We start from the raw sequence: 17,718 nt of genomic DNA, 5'->3' as shown, positions 1-17,718 counted from the left end.
TATGGGGAGTAAGCGGCTTGGCACGTGGTGTAGTGTGGTGCGATGGGGGCGTGGGGGGTCGGGTTGGGTTTGTGGACAGGATGTAATGGACAGGGACTTGTGCGATTGAGGCCAAAGGCGCAATGTGCCCTGGCTACATGGTGCTTGAGCCATGGTTCCCCCTTCTTCCGAGCAAACATATGTATGTAGTCGGCCCCAACAATTTGTCGAATGCTGCATGACCAGATTTTGTTGGAGTGGAACATGGTGTAGTGGACGCTTCCCTGCTTACTCCAAGAGTACGTAATTTCGGGAGCAAGCTCGTCTTCATCAACTTACCATGCTAGTGCTATATACGTGCAAATATACAATTTCCTCACCCGCCTCGACGTCGCCTGGCAGTAAAAAGTCGAGTTTAGCAGTCTCAATGAAACCGGCGTGGGCCATGAGATGGAAGAAGACTTGCTCACTCGAATGGCGCATCTTCATTGCGACAGCTACAATAATGGCTGGGTTGGACATGGCTAGGCGGGATAGGGTACTGACTAGCGCCGGGCTGTGGTGTCAAGACGGTCAGGTGGTTGATTTGGAGGGGTGAATAAGAGGTCCTACCTGCTGTCTGGGTTGTATGTACAATCAGCCGCGACGACGAGACTGACGGAGGTCAAAGTTGACTGCAATTCATCAGGCAGTTGGGCATCCCAGTCGAGCTCGAGGAAGCTGAGCTTTGCGCCGGGTGCTCTGGATGCTTGGTCAATGTTGCGCTGGACAATCTCCCTGGCTTCGGGGAGGTCAGTCAAGATGACGTTGGCGTTGGTGATTGTCTGGGCAAGGGCGATGCCGACAATGCCGCAGCCGGTTCCCAGTTCGAGGACAGTCAAGGGAGAGGCTTTTGTGGAGGGCAACAGAGCCCTTGCTAATGTCGACTTTGTGTCTGCCAAGTCTGGTATATGGCAGGCCAGGGTTATGCCCGCGTCCCTACAAAGGCAACCTCAGTGGGCAATGGGTGAGAAGAGGTGCTGGAGAAGGCAGGTTTACCACAGATGCCTTGCAATGCTTTCTCCGGTCTCCTCCCAGATGGCTACGTCGGAGTGTGGTGACAGGCTAAAGCGGCGCTGGACCAACCTAGGGGCGTTGTCATCCAAGGTAAAGGGCGCACTCCAGGCGGATACAACACCTCGCGCATCCTGGCCCGCGAGAGCAAGATACTCGTCGGGCGAGTTTCCGGGGCCTATGCCTACTTTGAGGCGCAACAGCGAAGACGGCAGTGCGTGGGACTTGGGCAATGGGATGGTTATGGGTAGAGAGCGCATGCCACTTGCCCAGCGCACAGAGGTCCAGACGAGGACATGCTCTGCATCGTGGGTGCACAGCAGGAGCTCGGCGGCGAGATGGACATGGTGGGGAAGAAACGAGTCGCCCAGGTCCGAGGCGAGGGTGACGAGACAGGCGACGCTGGCCGTGTTGGTGGTCTTGTCACGGAGGATGCGGGGGGGTTTGAGGAAGCGGAGGTAGCGCATGGCGGGTGTTTGTGCATGGGCACTGAGGAAAAGGTTGGGTTGGGTGTGTGTGTGTGGGGTTGGGGGGCGACGCAGAGGGACTAGCACACACTGCAGTCTGGAGTCGATAGACGGCGGCGTCTCGCCCCGGCGCATTCGTGTCGGCGACACCCAACGTCGCGTCCAGTGTAGTGCATATCCAGACGCAGCGCAGCCTGCCAGGAGTGAAGAGGAGGAGGAGTCAGCATCGCCATCGCCATCACCATCGCCATCGCCATCGCCATCGGCCATCGACGTTGCCATGTACCGCCGCAGTGACCCGCGCTGGAACCGGACGTTGCAGCAGATTACAGAGAACCTGGAGCACGCAAACGACACGGCGCAGGAGAACATCTACGGCTTCACGCAGCGCTACATCGACCCATGCTTTGCATCCGTCACCCGCTGCGTCAGCGCATGCACCGCGCCCTGCCTGCCCTCTGGCCATGACCGGCGCCGTCACCGCGGGCGGTCGCGCGGGCGGGCCGAGTCGAGCTTCGACTTCTACGACGACTGGGACCACGACGACGAGACGGACGGCCTGCTGGGCTGGGGCAGTGACAGCCTCGATCGCTTCCTGAGCACGTCGGCTGGCTATGGAGCAACCACACAGCCCGCCCGCCAGCCCGCCATGAGCTACGGCCAGCGCAGCCGCGATGCGCGGTACAACACGCCGCGCCGCAACAGCAAGACCAAGCCCAGGACGGGGCCCCTCGCCCGCGACACCACCCACGACCCCACCCTCATCCCCAGCTCCTCGTACTTTGGCTTCCTCGGCCGCCTCCCCTTCAACATTGGCGCCCGCGGCCTGCGCTACAAGCCCTCGGCTGCCGACCTCATCGACCACCCGGGCGCTGCACGCAGGAGCCTCGACGAGGACCAGCCCCTGATCGACGACAGCGACCATGACGACGAGGACGATGCTGCCGGCCTGAGAAACTCGGAGCACAAGGGTCACCGCAGGCAGCGAAGCGACACGCATGCCTCGGGCCACACGACCGACTCGCTCAGTTCCAGAGGTGACATCTTCCCCAGCGAAGACGAGCTCGAAGACGCCGTGCCCCTCGACGACGAGTTCACCATTGCCCTCGAGCGGCGCACCACCGGCCAATGGACTCAGGACAGTGCCAGCAGCAACAAGACGCTCTCCGCAACCAGCAACCGCCCTTCTGCCTCGCGCCTCTCGACACGCACAACCCACCGCTCCTCGCCCGCCGACACCAGCGACTGCATCCCCACTCTCGCCGACCTTGACGAGCAAGAAGAGCGTCTGCGCCAGCAGCAAGAGGACGACATCGACCGCAAGCGCCACAATGCCCACCACCTCGCCGTCAAGCGTGGCCTAGCCTCAGACCCTGCCTCGCCCTTGCTCCCCACCCCAACCGCCACAACCAGCCGTGATCAGCTTCCGTTTGCCAGTACTGTAGACGCCCAACCAATACCCGAAACTGGTCTGGGTCCTCTTGATGAAAATAGAGGGCAACACCATGATGGACAAGACCAATTCGTGCCTGCCAGACTACCGCACTTTGGGTCGGGGTAGACTGCATATGCTTTTTCTCTATTCCCTTTCCTGTAATATTGCATTCTCTCCTGCCTTCTTCCTGGCACTAGATAACGAAACGACACGTACGCAGACATGATAGTCACGGGCGCAAATATCATCACCATCATTACCATGATCATGACCATTGCCTGTACACGCTGCTCTCGGTTCAAATTGCATTGGTGTCAACCTGCTCCCACTACAGCCCCATGTTACCAAATGTGATTGGCTTCTTGGTCAAGCCCTGGTAGATCTCATCTAGCACGCTCCTCTTCCTCTTCTTGTCTACCTCGCGCTCCTCTTGTTCCGCCGCTTCTTCGTCGTCCGCCTCGGCATCTTGCTCGGTTCGCGGCTTCCACGCACTAATGCTACCGTCCCCATGCCCAGAGTACATTTCAACCTCGTGCGCCCGCCAAGCCAAACTCGTGATTCTATCCTTGGCCGGCTGTTGCCAATTGCCCGCTGTTAACCCTCCATGTGAGCGCTGTTGCGAGCGGCGTAGGCGGCGTATCAGCTTGCCCTCCCACAGCTCGTACACCAGCACTTCAGAGCCGTTGGGATAGAAGATGACTTCACCACCTGGCTGTACGCTCTCAACTGGGGCAAATACAGGCAGCCGTGGCGACAGACCTGTGTTTTTAACCATGGGGCCAAAGTTTGCCAGTGTGTTGGCCCCAGTGTCCGTGTCCCAGACGCGGATGCGCGCGTCATGGCCACATGTCACAAGATGCCTCCCATCTTCTGTCCATATCAGCCCATTGACAGGTCCCCGGTGTGCTTGCTTCATTGTTGCGTTGCGAGACAGGGACATGGACTGGCTGCCACGTCGGCCAACCGAGTCTTCGAGATCCAACATGGCCAGTTCGCCCACACTGCGACGCACATCCCAGAACCGGACAGTGCCGTCGGTGGCCCCACTGGCGACAATGTGTTCGCGAACTGGACTCCATGCCGTAGATAGCACTGCCCCAGAGTGACCCGCCAGACTATGCGTCGTCGCCCCAGACCGCAAATCTACAAGACGCACGTTGGGATTCTGTGTGGCGCAGGCAACAAGTAGATGCGAGGCCACGGGTGACAGCGAGATGTTGTATACGACAGAGTCCAAGTCAAAGGATGCAGATGTGGCGAGCGTTTCGCTCGAGTAAAGCTTGACAGTGTGGTCGTAAGACGACGTGAGGAACGCCAGCGAGTCGAACGGGTAGAAGTGTATCTGTGTAATGCCGAGTTTGTGTTCTTCACTCGTCTTGCTTGCGGCAGTCAGAGGTGTGTACGTCTCGCCTACCTCGGTTGTGCCCGGCTGCGCCTCAAGATCCCACAGTGCGATCGAACTGTCGGCGCCTGCAGACAGCAGATACCTCCCCTCGAACTTATCAACTGTCAGCGCACTTACGCCAGATGCGTGGGCTGGTATGCGCTCGTGTGGAGCATTGGGAGTAGGCAGATGCTGGTTGAATTTTACGCTGGGCGACGGCTGCAGCGCGTAGACGAGGCGTGAGGTGCAGGCGCGCTTGAGGACATGGTTGGGAATGAAGCCGTACGCGCGGTCGAGCACGTGTTGGTTGTGCATATGCGACTCATGCTTTTGTGTGCGCGGCGATGTGTGTGAGTGATGAATCAATGGGTGCAAACTACAGCCAGGTGGGTGAGAGTAGTGGAGACGCTGAGGGACGGGTCGAGGCTCATAATGCGTATGTACCTATGACGTTGCTGCCTGCTCTTGCGCAGACTGCGGCGGCCGAGCTGCTCGCAGGGATCCCGTGTTGGCCTCGCGAACAAATAGCAGTGTACTAGTGTAATCTGCCCTCTGAAGCCGACCACCTCTTAGGACAAAACATAACAGTAGACTGTACAACAAAAGCATTTACAATGGCCTCACGACAAAGTTCAGCAGCTGCCAGTGAGAAAAAGCCACGCAAGCGAAGAGCCAATGTTTACGATGCTGTTGCAGGCAAGAGCCGCATGGCCCTGCCGTGCAAAACCGATTCTGACTGGAAATACAGGCAACGTCACGCAAGCTGGTTTGATTGGGCATGTCACTGGTCCAAAGGCGGCCAAGAAACGTCTACGGCCGGACGAAGTCCTCTTCAAGCGTAAGAATGCACCGATCCGGTACGAAGAGGACGACTATTACCCAGCCCATAACCGTCTCTCGGACCAGCAACTGCCTAGGGGAGAACTTTTGACTTCAATCCATGCTTACATAACCCATATGTATGCTCAAGTCGATGCCCGTGGCCGGAGTATACGATGGCGACACCTGGACGAAACTGTCCTGCTTGCCCTTGGCATCCTTGTAGAGGAAACGGCGCGCAGTGTCATCGGCAAGACCGGCGATCTAGCTTTCACCGAGGCTAGCCAAGGCGACGGCTGTGGGAAGAGCAAGAGCAAGAGCAAGAGCAGGTCGACTTCGTCTACCGTCAAAGAGCATGCGCCTGTTGATGCAACCAAACAGTCTGCAAAAGAGACGAACCGTTCCGTGCGCGTCTCCTGGGCTTCGCCAGTGGACTCGACAAGCATCGCACAAGAAACGGACTAGACAGATGGGCGGTTGCCTGTCCATGCATCATGGTCGTGCCTGCCTTTTTCCCTTGTCCGAGCCAGCCAAGCGTGCCTTCCTCGTCTGGATGAGCGTGTCTTTTCTTTACACCACATCTTCAATCACATCAAGTGTCCCATGCCCCAACCCCACCCCCAACACCATCTCTGAGAAAAACAGTCAACATGGTAGGTCCGACTACAACTACAGCATCTGCCGCCCTAACATAGTCAAGGCACCTAAGACTCAGCCCAACCCACAGAAAGCAGCTTCTATCTTGGCATGGTTTCACAAGACAGCACAGGCACACAGTATCAAGGACCTTGAGAAGACGCTGCCTCAAGTGTCTTCCATCAACGGCATGCAAGTCAAAGACTATCTGCAGGCACTTTCGGATGACAACAAAATCCGCGTCGAGAAGATTGGCAGCGGCAACTGGTACTGGAGTTTCCCAGCTGATGAGAAAAAGGCGAAGAATGCCACTCTCAAAAAGGCCCAAGAAGAGTACGACAAGGTCAGGGCGACTGTGTCTGATCTGCAGGCAAAAGTAGACGGCGCAGAAGCAGCTCGCGCAGAGGACGAGGACATGCTCATGGAGCCTGGTCAGTGCAAACGCGTCTGCCGTGCACCCTTTACTGAGAGACTCCAGGCGGCGATCGCCAAACTCTCATCACAAAGCATACCGGCATGATGAAGGAATTGGAACAACTTCGCAAAGACTTAGCCGCGTACAGCGAGCAGGACCCGGTCGAGTTGGAGAAGAAAGAGAGTGAAGCACACAAGGCTCGCCTCGATGCCGAAAGATACACTGATCACATCTTGGCCATGCAGAGATGGTTCAAGACCAATGCAGGCGGTGGTGGAGGAGATGAATTTCTTAGTGTGCTGAAGATGCTATATGGTGATGAGTACGACAGTGAGGAGCAAGGCTTGCGTGAACTTTGATGGCCTAGGGAAGGTTGTGGAATTCATGGTAATGTCAGATGAATACTATACACTAGGAAATTACCAGTCGCTGCAAGTACCAGGATCAGGGTATACTGCGTAAGTATCGGTTTGGGGTGCATTGTGTAGGCCAGTTCCACATGCGGAATCACCATCATGTCGACTCATTCACTGCGCCACAGTCGAGAGATTACTTGAGTCATGTCAGTGGCGCATGGGCCACTGTTTAGCTGTCATTCGCTTGCAAGAGCGTCATCGTAATACCTTTAGTCCAAGAACACGAAACGCCCTGCTATGAATAAGAGGCCTCGCCGGCCTGCCCTGTACCCATCGAGTTGTCGCTGCTCTTCAACACTCTACTACTGCCTTATACGTTGGGACTCTTCCAAAGACGCACCTCGCACGGCTCCTACGATACCCCGCCATGGCTTCGACGGGTGCCCAAGAAACCTCCCAAGTTCCTGCAAGCGCACAACGGCGCGGTGGCAGAGGGCGCGGACGCGCAAGAGGTGCACATGGTGGCTCCGAAGAAAGACAGGAGAATTTTGAGGCAAGAGGGCGCGGACGGGGTGGCAACCAAGGGCGAGGTCGAGGTCGAGGCAACAGGGACGGCCCTGGTGGTCGCGGCGCATCTGCACAGGACAAGGGCAAAGCACCAGCAGTAGAAACACCAGAAAACGGTCCTGCGCTCAGCAAGCCTGTACCGGCCCCAGCCCCCGCCCCCGCACAGTCAGACGACGAAGATGCAGATGGCGAGGTGTGCTTCATCTGTGCATCGCCCGTCCAGCACCTGGCCATTGCTCCCTGCAACCACCGGACATGTCACATTTGCTCAATCCGCATGCGAGCGCTATACAAGACAAAAGCTTGCGCCCATTGCAGGACCGAATCCGACCACGTCATCCTCAGCGATGACGCTGAAAAGACATATGAAGATTTTTCGAAGGCCGACTTTTTCAAGTCGGATGATACCCTAGGCATACACTTTGAGAATGCGGCAGTCTTTGAGGACACGCGGTTGTTGCTGCAGTACAACTGCCCGGATAGCGAGTGCGACGTGGCCTGCCTCGGATGGCCTGACCTACACCGTCATGTCAAGACGGCACACGCCAAGATGATGTGGTATGTACTAGATGCGTACTCGTCGCTTTGCACGACTATGCTTGGGCTAACATGACGTAGTGATCTGTGTACACGGAACAAAAAGGTGTTCACGCATGAGCACGAGCTCTTCACCCCGCAAGACTTGAAAAAGCACCAAAAGTTTGGCGATGACAATCCCGGCGCAATTGACCAGAGTGGTTTCAAAGGCCATCCCGAGTGCGGCTTCTGCAGACAGCGCTTCTATGGAGACGATGAGCTGTACACACATTGCAGAGACAAGCACGAGCGCTGTCACATTTGCGATCGACGCGAAGGAGGCAGCAGAAAACAGCAATACTATGTCAATTACGATTCTCTCGAGATACATTTTCGAAAAGACCACTTTTTATGTCCAGACCGCGAGTGCTTGGACAAGAAGTTTGTCGTGTTTGACTCGGAGATGGATCTCAAGGCACACCAGCTCGAGGTGCATCCTAACGGTCTATCGAAGGATGCATTGCGAGACGCGCGGAGGGTGGACATGTCTGGGTTCCAATTCCGAGCCCCGCACGAGCAAAGTGCAGGCAGCGGCAGGCGAGATGAGCGAAGGCGCGAAGGGGGCAGAGGACGTGGCAGAGGACGAGATCCGAATGCAGAGCCAGTTCCTGCCTCTTCTGCGCAGCCCCTGAGCAGAGCCGAACTCGCCTATCAGCGACAGATGGAAGCGCAGAATGCCCATTCAATTACCGGAAGAGCTTTTGGTGGTCAACTTTCGACTCCCACTCCTGGTGAGGCGTTTGCAGCCAGACCACCCCCAAGCGCTTCTGGGCCTGCCGTAGTGACAGCTTCACGTCCAAATCCGGGAGCTACCAGCAACATTACAAACGGTATGAGCCAACTCAGCGTCGATGCGCAATCGGTCAGTTCGATTCCGCAAACCCCACAAGAGCAAGCCCGGCTGCTGCGTCACAACGCGGTCACTGAACGAGCTGCGAACATGGCCGGACACAACGAAATTAAGCTGCAAGAGTTCCGAGCGGCGGTATCAGCTTACCGAAATTCGAAAACATCGGCAGCACAGCTGATTGAGGGCTTCTTTGCGCTGTTCGATGCCGATTCGAAAGAGATGGGAAAGCTGATCAAAGAGCTAGCCGACATCTTTGAGATTGCAACGAAGCGGGAGGGACTCCTCAAGGCATGGAACGATTGGAAGGCCATTAATGAGGACTATCCTTCGTTGCCTGGCTCTGCTACCGAGCATGCCTTGAGCGGCGGGTCGGCGGGTCGAGGAGGGTCGCGTGTGCTGAAATTGAAGAGCTCAACGGCGCAGTCATCGCGCTCAACAGCCAACCAGCAAGCTAGCTGGTCATCTGCATCCTCAAGCAATCCATTTCCTGCGTTACCCACCCCTGCAAGTCGCATTGGTGCCAAGCCTGGACAAACGCCGTGGGCATCGTCTTCGTCTGCTGCAGGTAGTGCCCGCCCCTCGCCTTCAGCTACGCCCTCTCGCGGCGCAGCACCATCATCATCAAGCACGAGCAAGAAGGCCAGCCTGGCAGATGCATTCCCAGCGCTTCCAGCAGCAGCCAAACCTACGAGTACGATTTTCAGCCCAGGATACACGGGCAACGGGCTACGGCGAGACAATAGTGGGCGCAACACTCCAGTGGTGAATGCTTGGGGATCAGGGTCAGGTGCGAACAGTGGAACGACGACACCAGCAGTTGAGGATGGCAGCGCAGCTGGAAAGAAGAAAGGCAACAAGGGTAAGAAACAGACGCTGTTTCAATGGGGCTAGAGGGTTAGTTAGTGGCCAAAAGCGGGGGCCTTGGGCATGCGGGGACGCTCGGTACATGGATATTCGAGGGGACGCATAAGGGACGGTGCGCATACAAGTGCCGTAGTCATGGTAACATGGCAGAAAAGAAACTAGGATGGAAAAGAAAAAGAAGCGGTGATGACGGCATAGAGTAGTATCTCGAGGACGATGTGTGGACGCTTGTGAGGAGCGGTGAAAGAGGCGGCGGGCGATGTGGAGCGAAGAGTATGAAGAAGAGTGTAGAGAGGCATGTGCTGATGAGTGTAGCTCGACATTCAAGACAATGCAGACTGAGGCGACCAAGGACTCGAGTTTGCAGGGAACAAGCACATGGGCCAGGCAACCCGGGATGACCCAATGGACGACGTTGGTTGCACGATTTTGTTTTCGCAGGGGCGCCTCTTTGAGCGTGAAAACCTGTTTTTCTTTGTTTGCGCAATTGAAGTTTGTTTGAAAAATGCAGTAGGTGTTATGATAGCAAACAGTCGCAGTAGCAGGAGTAGTAGTGTGTGTGTGTCTGTGTGTGTGTGAAGTGGATGATTTGGGATTTAAGCTATTTTTTAGCGTGCTTCATGTGTTGACGACATTTGTAGACGGAGCCGAGTCATGGGTTTGCGGAGAAATACTTGTCGAGTACAGCGTGGTTGGGTGGATGGTTCCTAGTCGATGCTGGCACTTTGACGTGATTTGGAAGAGGGTTGAGGACAGCATGTGGGTATGCAGCAAGGAGCTTTGGCTAGTAGGAGCAGATGCATAGGTGTGTGTGTGATGGGCATACTTGGATGATGCAAGCACAGGCACAGGCACAGGCACAGGCACAGGCACAGGCACAAGGGCGTGGGTGTAGTGTACTTAGGCCAAGTATGGTGTGGGTGATGCGATAGGCCATGATTACCGACTACCTACATGCAAGCGAGGCGTCGAGGGAATCGGGACTGCAGGCCGGCGCGGGCAAGGCGATCGCCACATGTACTTGTTATCCCGCAGAGACCATGGGGCTAGTTGCAGCAATGGGCATTGGATTTGCGCAGCATCAGAGGCCTTGTCGTTGGTGGGTACGCCGCACCTGGACCATGGTTCATGTGGTGATGAGCATGGACATGAGTCATGTACTACGGACAAGTCAACGCTTGGTTGGAGCCGCTTGCTATAAAACAAAACCCCCGGGGCGGTGTCGCCCTTTTGCTCCCTCAAATCTGCCAAACCAGCCATCCAGCCAGCCATCCATTGATCCAAAGACCCGGACCTGACCATCCTCGGCATCGCCAGTGCAGTGCAGTGCAGTGCAGTGCAATCGTCGTCGTCGTTATCGTCGTTGTTTGAACCGCCCCCGCCCGCTTGCTTTCAGAGCGCGCGACACCAGCAGCTACCATGGCCGCCAGCATGGCTCACTATCAAGGCCACCTCAGCAACCGCATCACGACTGGACGCGCCGAGACGGTTGGCCAGGCACAGTACCCGCCGCGGCGAGCAGAGCGCAAGTACAAGCTCGAGGTCGAGCAGCAACCCATCCGAGCGCGCATGTGTGGCTTTGGCGACAAGGACCGGCGGCCCATTACGCCTCCGCCGTGCATCCGGCTCGTGGTACTGGACGAGATGGATCGCGAGCTCGACTTCAACGAGATCGACAGCACCTACTTTGTCCTCATGGTGGACCTGTGGAACGAGTCGGGCCAGTCGGCCGTCAACCTGGTGCGCCATAGCAGCGCCGCGCCCACCGTGTCCATCAGCAGCAGCACAACGACGTCGTACCCGCCACCGCCCGAGCGCAGCCACTACGTCGCCACGACGATTCCGGGCTACGATGCACATTCGCAGGCCTACCGCCACCAGCACCAGCACCAACAGCACCAGCACCAGCACCAGCACATGCAGCCCCAGCCCATGGCCCCGGCGGGCTACGGCCCCGGCGCCCACACGGGCGTGTCGGTGCCGGTCCCGCCCTACTATCCGCCCACCCCCCAGCCTCCTACGCCAACCTACCAGCAGTACCCCGCCCCCACCCCCGCCGCCCCTTATGGCCAAGCCCCCGCCCCCTCGGCCATGATCCCCGCAACCCCCATGAGCTCCAACCACACGCGCAACCTCATTGGCATGAACGCCGTCAACGCCTGCCGCCTCAACGACACCAAGAACAAGCCCGGCTTCTGGTTTGTCCTGCAAGACCTCAGCGTCCGCACAGAGGGCACCTTTCGCCTCAAGCTCTTCCTCTTCGACATTGGCGCCGGCGACGGCACAAACGCCACCGTTGCCGCAGACGGCCCCACGCGCGGCAAGGGCAAGTGCCTCGCCGTCAACTTCTCCGACCCCTTTACCGTCTATTCGGCAAAGAAGTTCCCCGGCGTCATTGAGAGCACGCCGCTGAGCAAGTGCTTTGCCCAGCAGGGCATCAAGATTCCCATACGCAAAGATGGCCCCAAGCTCCCTAATCAAGCAGAGTATGATGCCGATGATTAATCCTGTAATTTACTAGCACCTTTTCGCTACGAATAAACACAAAATTTCCATTCTTCCAAAATAGACTTGACATACTTTAAAACCAACTAACAGATGATGGCTGAAAAGTAGATAGCTCATCATACTTAGACTTACAATTTATTATTACCATGTAACTGCTACGATGTAGCTTTCTCCTCCATATGGATGCCCCAAAATGCTGGTCATGACTGTAGAGTCGTTTTAGGTAAATAACTAACAAAATATCTATTGTTTGATAATTATAGTTCATTTATTCGTACGTTAGATCCGCAGCAACTTGTGCCCTCGTTATTGCTTGTGAAAAATTCTAGTTTATAAATCTCGTAAAAGATGCCATCTACTCTATATGCTTGACGACATTGCCATGTTCGCCTTTTTCCATTATGTACTCTGGTACAAGTGACCCTACAATTGGCTTTCTCGATTCTCGAACAAGCGATAGAATCGAACCACTTTCCTGAAACATCATCTCAAGCTCCTCTAGACTGCGGCCCATGGTTTCTGGGTAAAGGAAGTAGATGATTGGAACAATTGAAGCAGACACAGACAGGAATACCAAATAGTATCGCCAGCCAATAGTTTCAATCGCCACGGGGGTAACCTAGCAGGTGTTAGTGCCAACTCTGGTCAAAATCGAGCATTCTGCAGTACTCACCATGTTGATGACGAAGTTCCACAGCCAGTGATTCGCGGTTGATATACCCGCCATGCGAATCCTAAGTCTTGTTGGGGCGACCTCAGTACAGTATAGGAAGTTCGCTCCAGAGAACCCAATAGGTATGAAGAAGTTGAACAAGTAGATAAAGAACGCTGAGGCAATCTGTGCGGCATAGTTGCTCTTTGGGAAGCTAGAGGCAACGGCAAGGGCCAACATGCACGAGGCCATTCCACAACCACTAAACATGAAGAGTTTGCGGCGACCGAATCGATCAATCGTAAAGTAGGCAATAAAGCAAGAGAGAAACTTCCACGTAAGAGCTCCCCCTGATAAGATGCGAGACATCTCACTGCTCATTCCGAGGCCTTGTTGAAAGATAATCTGATATCGTTGCGTTAGTCAAGGCAGTGTAGATTGATCCGAGTGCTACTTACCGTCGAATATGTCGATATCAGATTAGATCCACACATTTGTTGTGCAAATTGTAGAAAAATACACAGGGAAAACCTGTAGAACAATCTATCCTTGCCCATGGTGAAGATGTCGCTTATCTTAGCCCGGGCCTTGGTCTCCTCTAGTGCGAGTTCAATACCGTTGATCTCGTCACTGATGACGGGATCGGTAGAATCAAGTCCCTCGAAAGCGGACATGCTCACACGCGCCTCTTCATATCGAGATTGTTTGCAAAGCCACCTTGGAGATTCCGGAATCGTAAAGACGGCAACCATGGGCACGATTGAGATCAGAGTCGGGATAGCGAGCGGGATCCGCCATTGTAGAGGTAGATTGTCCTTGATCTCGAAAAACCCAAGGTTAATCCACGCCTCAAGCATGTAGCCTCCAAGGATAAAGACACCATCGAGAACAACGTGTTTGCCGCGGTTTGCGGTTGTCGAGCATTCCGATTGCCAAACAGGAACTGTTGCGCTCATGCCTCCAACGCCCCATCCTAGAATGATTCTTCCAACAACGAATTGCGCAACATGAAAGCTGGTGCATTGGAGGATTTCTCCCACAAGTGTCAGGAAGGCGGCCGTAAAGATAATCTTGCGATGTCCATATTTTTCCGCAGACCAAGAGCAGGATAGAGCTCCAAAGAGTGCGCCAATTGTAAACGATGCCACTACAGCACCCTGTCTTGTTGACTTCTGACTCTTTTCAGCACCCTGAGCATCGATTGTATCAATCTCGGGGAAATTATGGTTCCAATCACGAAGCGATAGGAGGCCACCAACACCTGATTGATTGTAACCGAAAAGCACAAACGCTGGCATGACTACAAGCAGCAGCTGAGCAAGCCGTAGTTGCTTTCCGGTGAGCCCCATACTGTCTCTGCCTCTCTGGCGGAGTACGGTCGGACGGGAAGAATGGTGCTTTGATTGGTCGAGGGTTTCAACGTGTCGTCGGATCGTGAACTGGTGACACACACAGCTGAGGTTGATCTGGGTAGATGACAAAAGTGAAATCCGGGAGCAGCGCGTTATTTGTATTCCAATCGGTACGATTAGAAATGCGCTTATCCAAGAAACTGTGGGGAAATGTCGGGGCAGGTTGAAAATCCCCAAGATACGACACCGAAAGATCCGGGGAATGAGAACAGGCGCTCCGCTAACAGTACAAATCTGCAACTCGCAAGCGGCCGATAATGGCATCAATTCGGACCAAAACCCAAGCTCACCAAGCCTCACCAAGCCTAGACGCAAGAGTGCTAAGACATTTGACAGTTCTTGTGCCTCCGACCCGCGGGTACAGCAACAAATCAAGTCCACGGGAGGCGCACGGGAAGCCCGTGGGCTTACCCGCGGGAAGTGCAAATGACAACCCACGGGAAAACCCACGGGAAGGCCACCCATGCCTTGGGTAGTTATACGTAAACAGTTAGTAGTAGTCGGGATACTTGCCATACTAGGGAGTACATCCGACAAGCCGTGCAAACCCTACCAACAACGCCCATGCGACTAGCTATCACAGGTCAAGCGTATCGTATTTTCTAGACCGTTTGTGGGAATACTTCGCTGTGACATGACGTTTTGTTGCTTTGTCAATACCGCCTGGGTGGGGGTTCAATCAAACCTGGACAAGATTCCATTTTCGTCCTCTTTCCGATCAATAGTAAGTGTCCGATAGAGAGCTCGCTTGTTGCCGTTCAAAGGCCGGCACATCGAAGTCTGGCGTCGTTTGTCGTTTCTTGTGGCTGGCTTCAACCCTAAACCACCTTGAACTGAACCGGTGTTCACACGAGAAGTCTGCAACGATGACATGGGCGCCCATCGCTAGCCATTAGTTTGACGTCTTTCATACGAGCTGATGAGAAACGAAGAATCAGATCTCTTATCGTTGACCTAGTGTCGCGATGCATAATGTCCTCGTCCTTTCCAACGCTCGTTGATCTTTGAGCAAAAGTCGCCATTATTGCATCGAGTTTGAGTCCAATGACATCTTCAGTCCTTGTAAACCCTCCAGCTTCATTGATTCTATCAAGTATTGCTGTCCTGCGCGTCTAGTCCCTACTAAGTTCACGGCTATTTTTGGATGGCGAACCTATTTTACATCTGCAGCGCAACTGGCATGGTCATCTACTTGACTGTGTTTAGTGCATAGATTAAGCAAGGCTATGCGCCTTTGGTTTCTGGGGGCTAGCGTTACAGCCGGCCTCGACCCGGCTGCCCTTGAGTGCTTCTTCGCTGCTCTGGTGGGACCCAACACGCGCTGTACAGCCGAGGAGCCAGGAGCACCGCTAGCATTTCCGCCGCTGCTGCGCTGCCAATATTTCCAAGCATACATTGCCAAGTCTGTTAGGTTCGTTTTGCTCTCTTTCTCGACTTCTAACATGGGTGGCTCACTGACATGTTTGGAGTTCTAGACTTGTTTGGCAAATCAGAATTCTGGCGTGGCTTGCATTGCTGGCCACGATGACCACCCGAGATGTAAGACCTCAAGTCACTGTAGGCCATGCTCATGGCTGACTCGGTCATAACAATCGTCCTGACTGGCTGATTCGACTGCTCTGACTCTTGAGGTAGAGAAGCCTGATGAAAGACTAATCAAGTCAAGAGAAACGAGCGAGTTCTCATGAAGATCAGCGATGACTTGTAGGCACTAAGTTAGGTTATGTACTTTGGATTAACAACAAATTTTCGATGCACAAAAAGAGGCCCGCACCCTCGACTATCACGCCCTGTATTCGGCCCGATGTCCTTATAGTCATACAAAGTCACGTAAAAGGCCAACTTCTACCGTCATGTGCATGCTTTGGAGTAATATTGACAGTAGTGTTGTATTTTAAGTGAAGGGATGGCGAGTGGTTGAAAATCGGTTGAAAGATTGAGTCAGAGATGGTCAGATGAGAAGCCTGTACTTCGAGGCTCTGGTTTGCACACCGTTAAACGCTGGGTCGTACTGGTTGCCCAGAGAAGTAATCCAAGTCTGAGATATATCTGCTTTGCCACCCGTTTTCGAGTGCTATTATCCATGCAGATGTCTTGGTGCAAAAAGCCCAAGATGACGAAATTCACCCTCGACTCTTTGCTCTCCCTCGTCAGGGGGTACAATACTGCATCCGTTTGTTTCACTGTTACTTCCTTGTGGCCTCGTCCTCTATGGTCAGGAGCCAAGTCACATAATTTTAAAATCTAGATGGCTTTTGACGAAATGAGTTGGAGGCATGCCTCCGCGCCGACAATGGGCTGTGGGTTGTGTCGCAGCAGCGTGGAACCTCAGCATCAACCGCAACTGGTCTCGCAAGGCCCTCGATCTATGCTACAAAGAGAGGTCCGACTTAAGACGTGAGATTGTCATAGTGACGGGTGGTGCGACAGGTATCGGTGCCCTTGTAATCCAAAAGCTCGATGCTGCTGGCGCGACCGTCGTCGTTTTCGACGTCTCTAGGCTCAGCTACACGCCAAGTCGTAGAACCTCGCACATTCAGTGCGATTTCAGCGATGTCTCGAGTGTATAAATGGCAGCTGTAGAGATAAATCGCCTCCATGGTGTTCTGACACCGCATGATGGTCGCCGGCCATGAGCATGTCGTCGTTACCTTGTCCGCAACCGCCTTTTTCACTGTCGCGCGACGAAAGATCGAACAGCAGTAGAGAAGAATCAATCCCGTTGAAATAGATGAAAGTACGGCAGTTCAAATTCTATCTAATAATTTGAAACGTAAGATAGAACTGTGTATGTGTTTGTACCCAGTAATTGTCACATGACCCATGCGTACATAGTATGCGTACATAGTATGCACCATTGGCTATTAGTGCTAAGTCCTTGAAAGGCCTTTTCTGGCTAGCCAGGTTTCTTTCAGCTTAATAACCAGACTACCTTGCATGATTCTTGGTTGCTCATAAGGTCGTGGGAATAGCGACTGTTGATGATGTGATAATCTCATTTATCTAATATATCGCAGAGAAATGAGCTTTGGAACCTTAGAGACCTGCAGCTAGAAGAAAGATGTTAGATAGCTGCTAGCTAAAAGAGAACCGAAAAGACAAGAAAGTAGTTCTATAATTAGCACCATAGCGCTATTAACGTTATCATTTAATTTCTTTAGAAACGACTTTGTGTATTAGATATTACTATACAGAATACTAACTAACGTACCTCACGGGTTCGTGCAACACACGGGTTCGTGCAACACTTTTGCCAAGACCCCACCAAAACTACCATATTATGGCCCAAAATAGCCCACTTTAGACCTATATAGCGCAAAGAAATATAAGATATTATTCTAAGTCTACTTCTACTACCTACTTACACGTTCGCGTATTATACCTAGTCCTATTACATGTTACAAGTAACAAGAAGGATTCTCTCCTTGACAAAAGACGCGATGGCTGAAGGCCTATGGACGTCCACGTCAGAAGGTAATAATCATCGCGGGGCGAAGATCACGTGATTAACATCACGCTAAGACGACCATCAGGCGCTAGTATATAATAGCAGTAATCCTGTAATAGTAGCTATTAGGGACATTAGGCTAAGAGGAAGGAAGTTGTGACGATAGTGATGGTAAGACTAGAAGTAACAAGGATATAAGGATAGATAGATTTTATTATTACTCTCATTATAGTTAACTTAAATTATACTTTCTTACTAGTTACTTTACTTAATAAGATTATTACTCGTTAGTCTATT

The 17,718-nt window shown here is 53.6% G+C and overlaps 9 protein-coding genes across 9 annotated transcripts; 6 read left to right on the top strand and 3 right to left on the bottom strand.

Moving 5' to 3' along the window:
• Positions 1–309: 309 nt before the first annotated feature.
• On the bottom strand, positions 310–1,499 carry COCVIDRAFT_38546 (hypothetical protein; the record flags this gene model as incomplete). The annotated part of the gene is made up of 3 exons (XM_014700188.1): positions 310–535; positions 592–957; positions 1,018–1,499. 3 exons carry the CDS (start codon positions 1,497–1,499, stop codon positions 310–312), a joined length of 1,074 nt encoding a protein of 357 aa, XP_014555674.1.
• A 280-nt stretch (positions 1,500–1,779) lies between these two features.
• COCVIDRAFT_38545 (hypothetical protein) lies at positions 1,780–3,060 on the top strand (the record flags this gene model as incomplete). The annotated part of the gene is made up of 1 exon (XM_014700187.1): positions 1,780–3,060. The coding sequence occupies one exon, from the start codon at positions 1,780–1,782 to the stop codon at positions 3,058–3,060; it is 1,281 nt and encodes a 426-aa protein (XP_014555673.1).
• Positions 3,061–3,262: 202 nt separating this feature from the next.
• Positions 3,263–4,633, bottom strand: COCVIDRAFT_101762 (hypothetical protein; the record flags this gene model as incomplete). Its single annotated transcript, XM_014700186.1, has 1 exon — positions 3,263–4,633. The coding sequence occupies one exon, from the start codon at positions 4,631–4,633 to the stop codon at positions 3,263–3,265; it is 1,371 nt and encodes a 456-aa protein (XP_014555672.1).
• Positions 4,634–4,932: 299 nt separating this feature from the next.
• On the top strand, positions 4,933–5,602 carry COCVIDRAFT_38543 (hypothetical protein; the record flags this gene model as incomplete). The annotated part of the gene is made up of 2 exons (XM_014700185.1): positions 4,933–5,014; positions 5,067–5,602. The coding sequence occupies 2 exons, from the start codon at positions 4,933–4,935 to the stop codon at positions 5,600–5,602; spliced, it is 618 nt and encodes a 205-aa protein (XP_014555671.1).
• Positions 5,603–5,787: 185 nt separating this feature from the next.
• Positions 5,788–6,547, top strand: COCVIDRAFT_38542 (hypothetical protein; the record flags this gene model as incomplete). The annotated part of the gene is made up of 3 exons (XM_014700184.1): positions 5,788–5,790; positions 5,838–6,204; positions 6,252–6,547. The coding sequence occupies 3 exons, from the start codon at positions 5,788–5,790 to the stop codon at positions 6,545–6,547; spliced, it is 666 nt and encodes a 221-aa protein (XP_014555670.1).
• Positions 6,548–6,971: 424 nt separating this feature from the next.
• COCVIDRAFT_101796 (hypothetical protein) lies at positions 6,972–9,428 on the top strand (the record flags this gene model as incomplete). The annotated part of the gene is made up of 2 exons (XM_014700183.1): positions 6,972–7,669; positions 7,730–9,428. 2 exons carry the CDS (start codon positions 6,972–6,974, stop codon positions 9,426–9,428), a joined length of 2,397 nt encoding a protein of 798 aa, XP_014555669.1.
• A 1,392-nt stretch (positions 9,429–10,820) lies between these two features.
• COCVIDRAFT_38540 (hypothetical protein) lies at positions 10,821–11,906 on the top strand (the record flags this gene model as incomplete). Its single annotated transcript, XM_014700182.1, has 1 exon — positions 10,821–11,906. One exon carries the CDS (start codon positions 10,821–10,823, stop codon positions 11,904–11,906), a length of 1,086 nt encoding a protein of 361 aa, XP_014555668.1.
• A 358-nt stretch (positions 11,907–12,264) lies between these two features.
• On the bottom strand, positions 12,265–13,910 carry COCVIDRAFT_27400 (hypothetical protein; the record flags this gene model as incomplete). The annotated part of the gene is made up of 3 exons (XM_014700181.1): positions 12,265–12,528; positions 12,583–12,966; positions 13,020–13,910. 3 exons carry the CDS (start codon positions 13,908–13,910, stop codon positions 12,265–12,267), a joined length of 1,539 nt encoding a protein of 512 aa, XP_014555667.1.
• A 2,339-nt stretch (positions 13,911–16,249) lies between these two features.
• On the top strand, positions 16,250–16,543 carry COCVIDRAFT_101724 (hypothetical protein; the record flags this gene model as incomplete). The annotated part of the gene is made up of 1 exon (XM_014700180.1): positions 16,250–16,543. One exon carries the CDS (start codon positions 16,250–16,252, stop codon positions 16,541–16,543), a length of 294 nt encoding a protein of 97 aa, XP_014555666.1.
• Between the last annotated feature and the right edge of the window lie 1,175 nt (positions 16,544–17,718).

Source organism: Bipolaris victoriae, assembly GCF_000527765.1.
Source record: "Bipolaris victoriae FI3 unplaced genomic scaffold scaffold_52, whole genome shotgun sequence".
NCBI classification, from domain to species: domain Eukaryota; kingdom Fungi; phylum Ascomycota; class Dothideomycetes; order Pleosporales; family Pleosporaceae; genus Bipolaris; species Bipolaris victoriae.
This window is presented reverse-complemented; position numbering and strand designations above follow the sequence as displayed.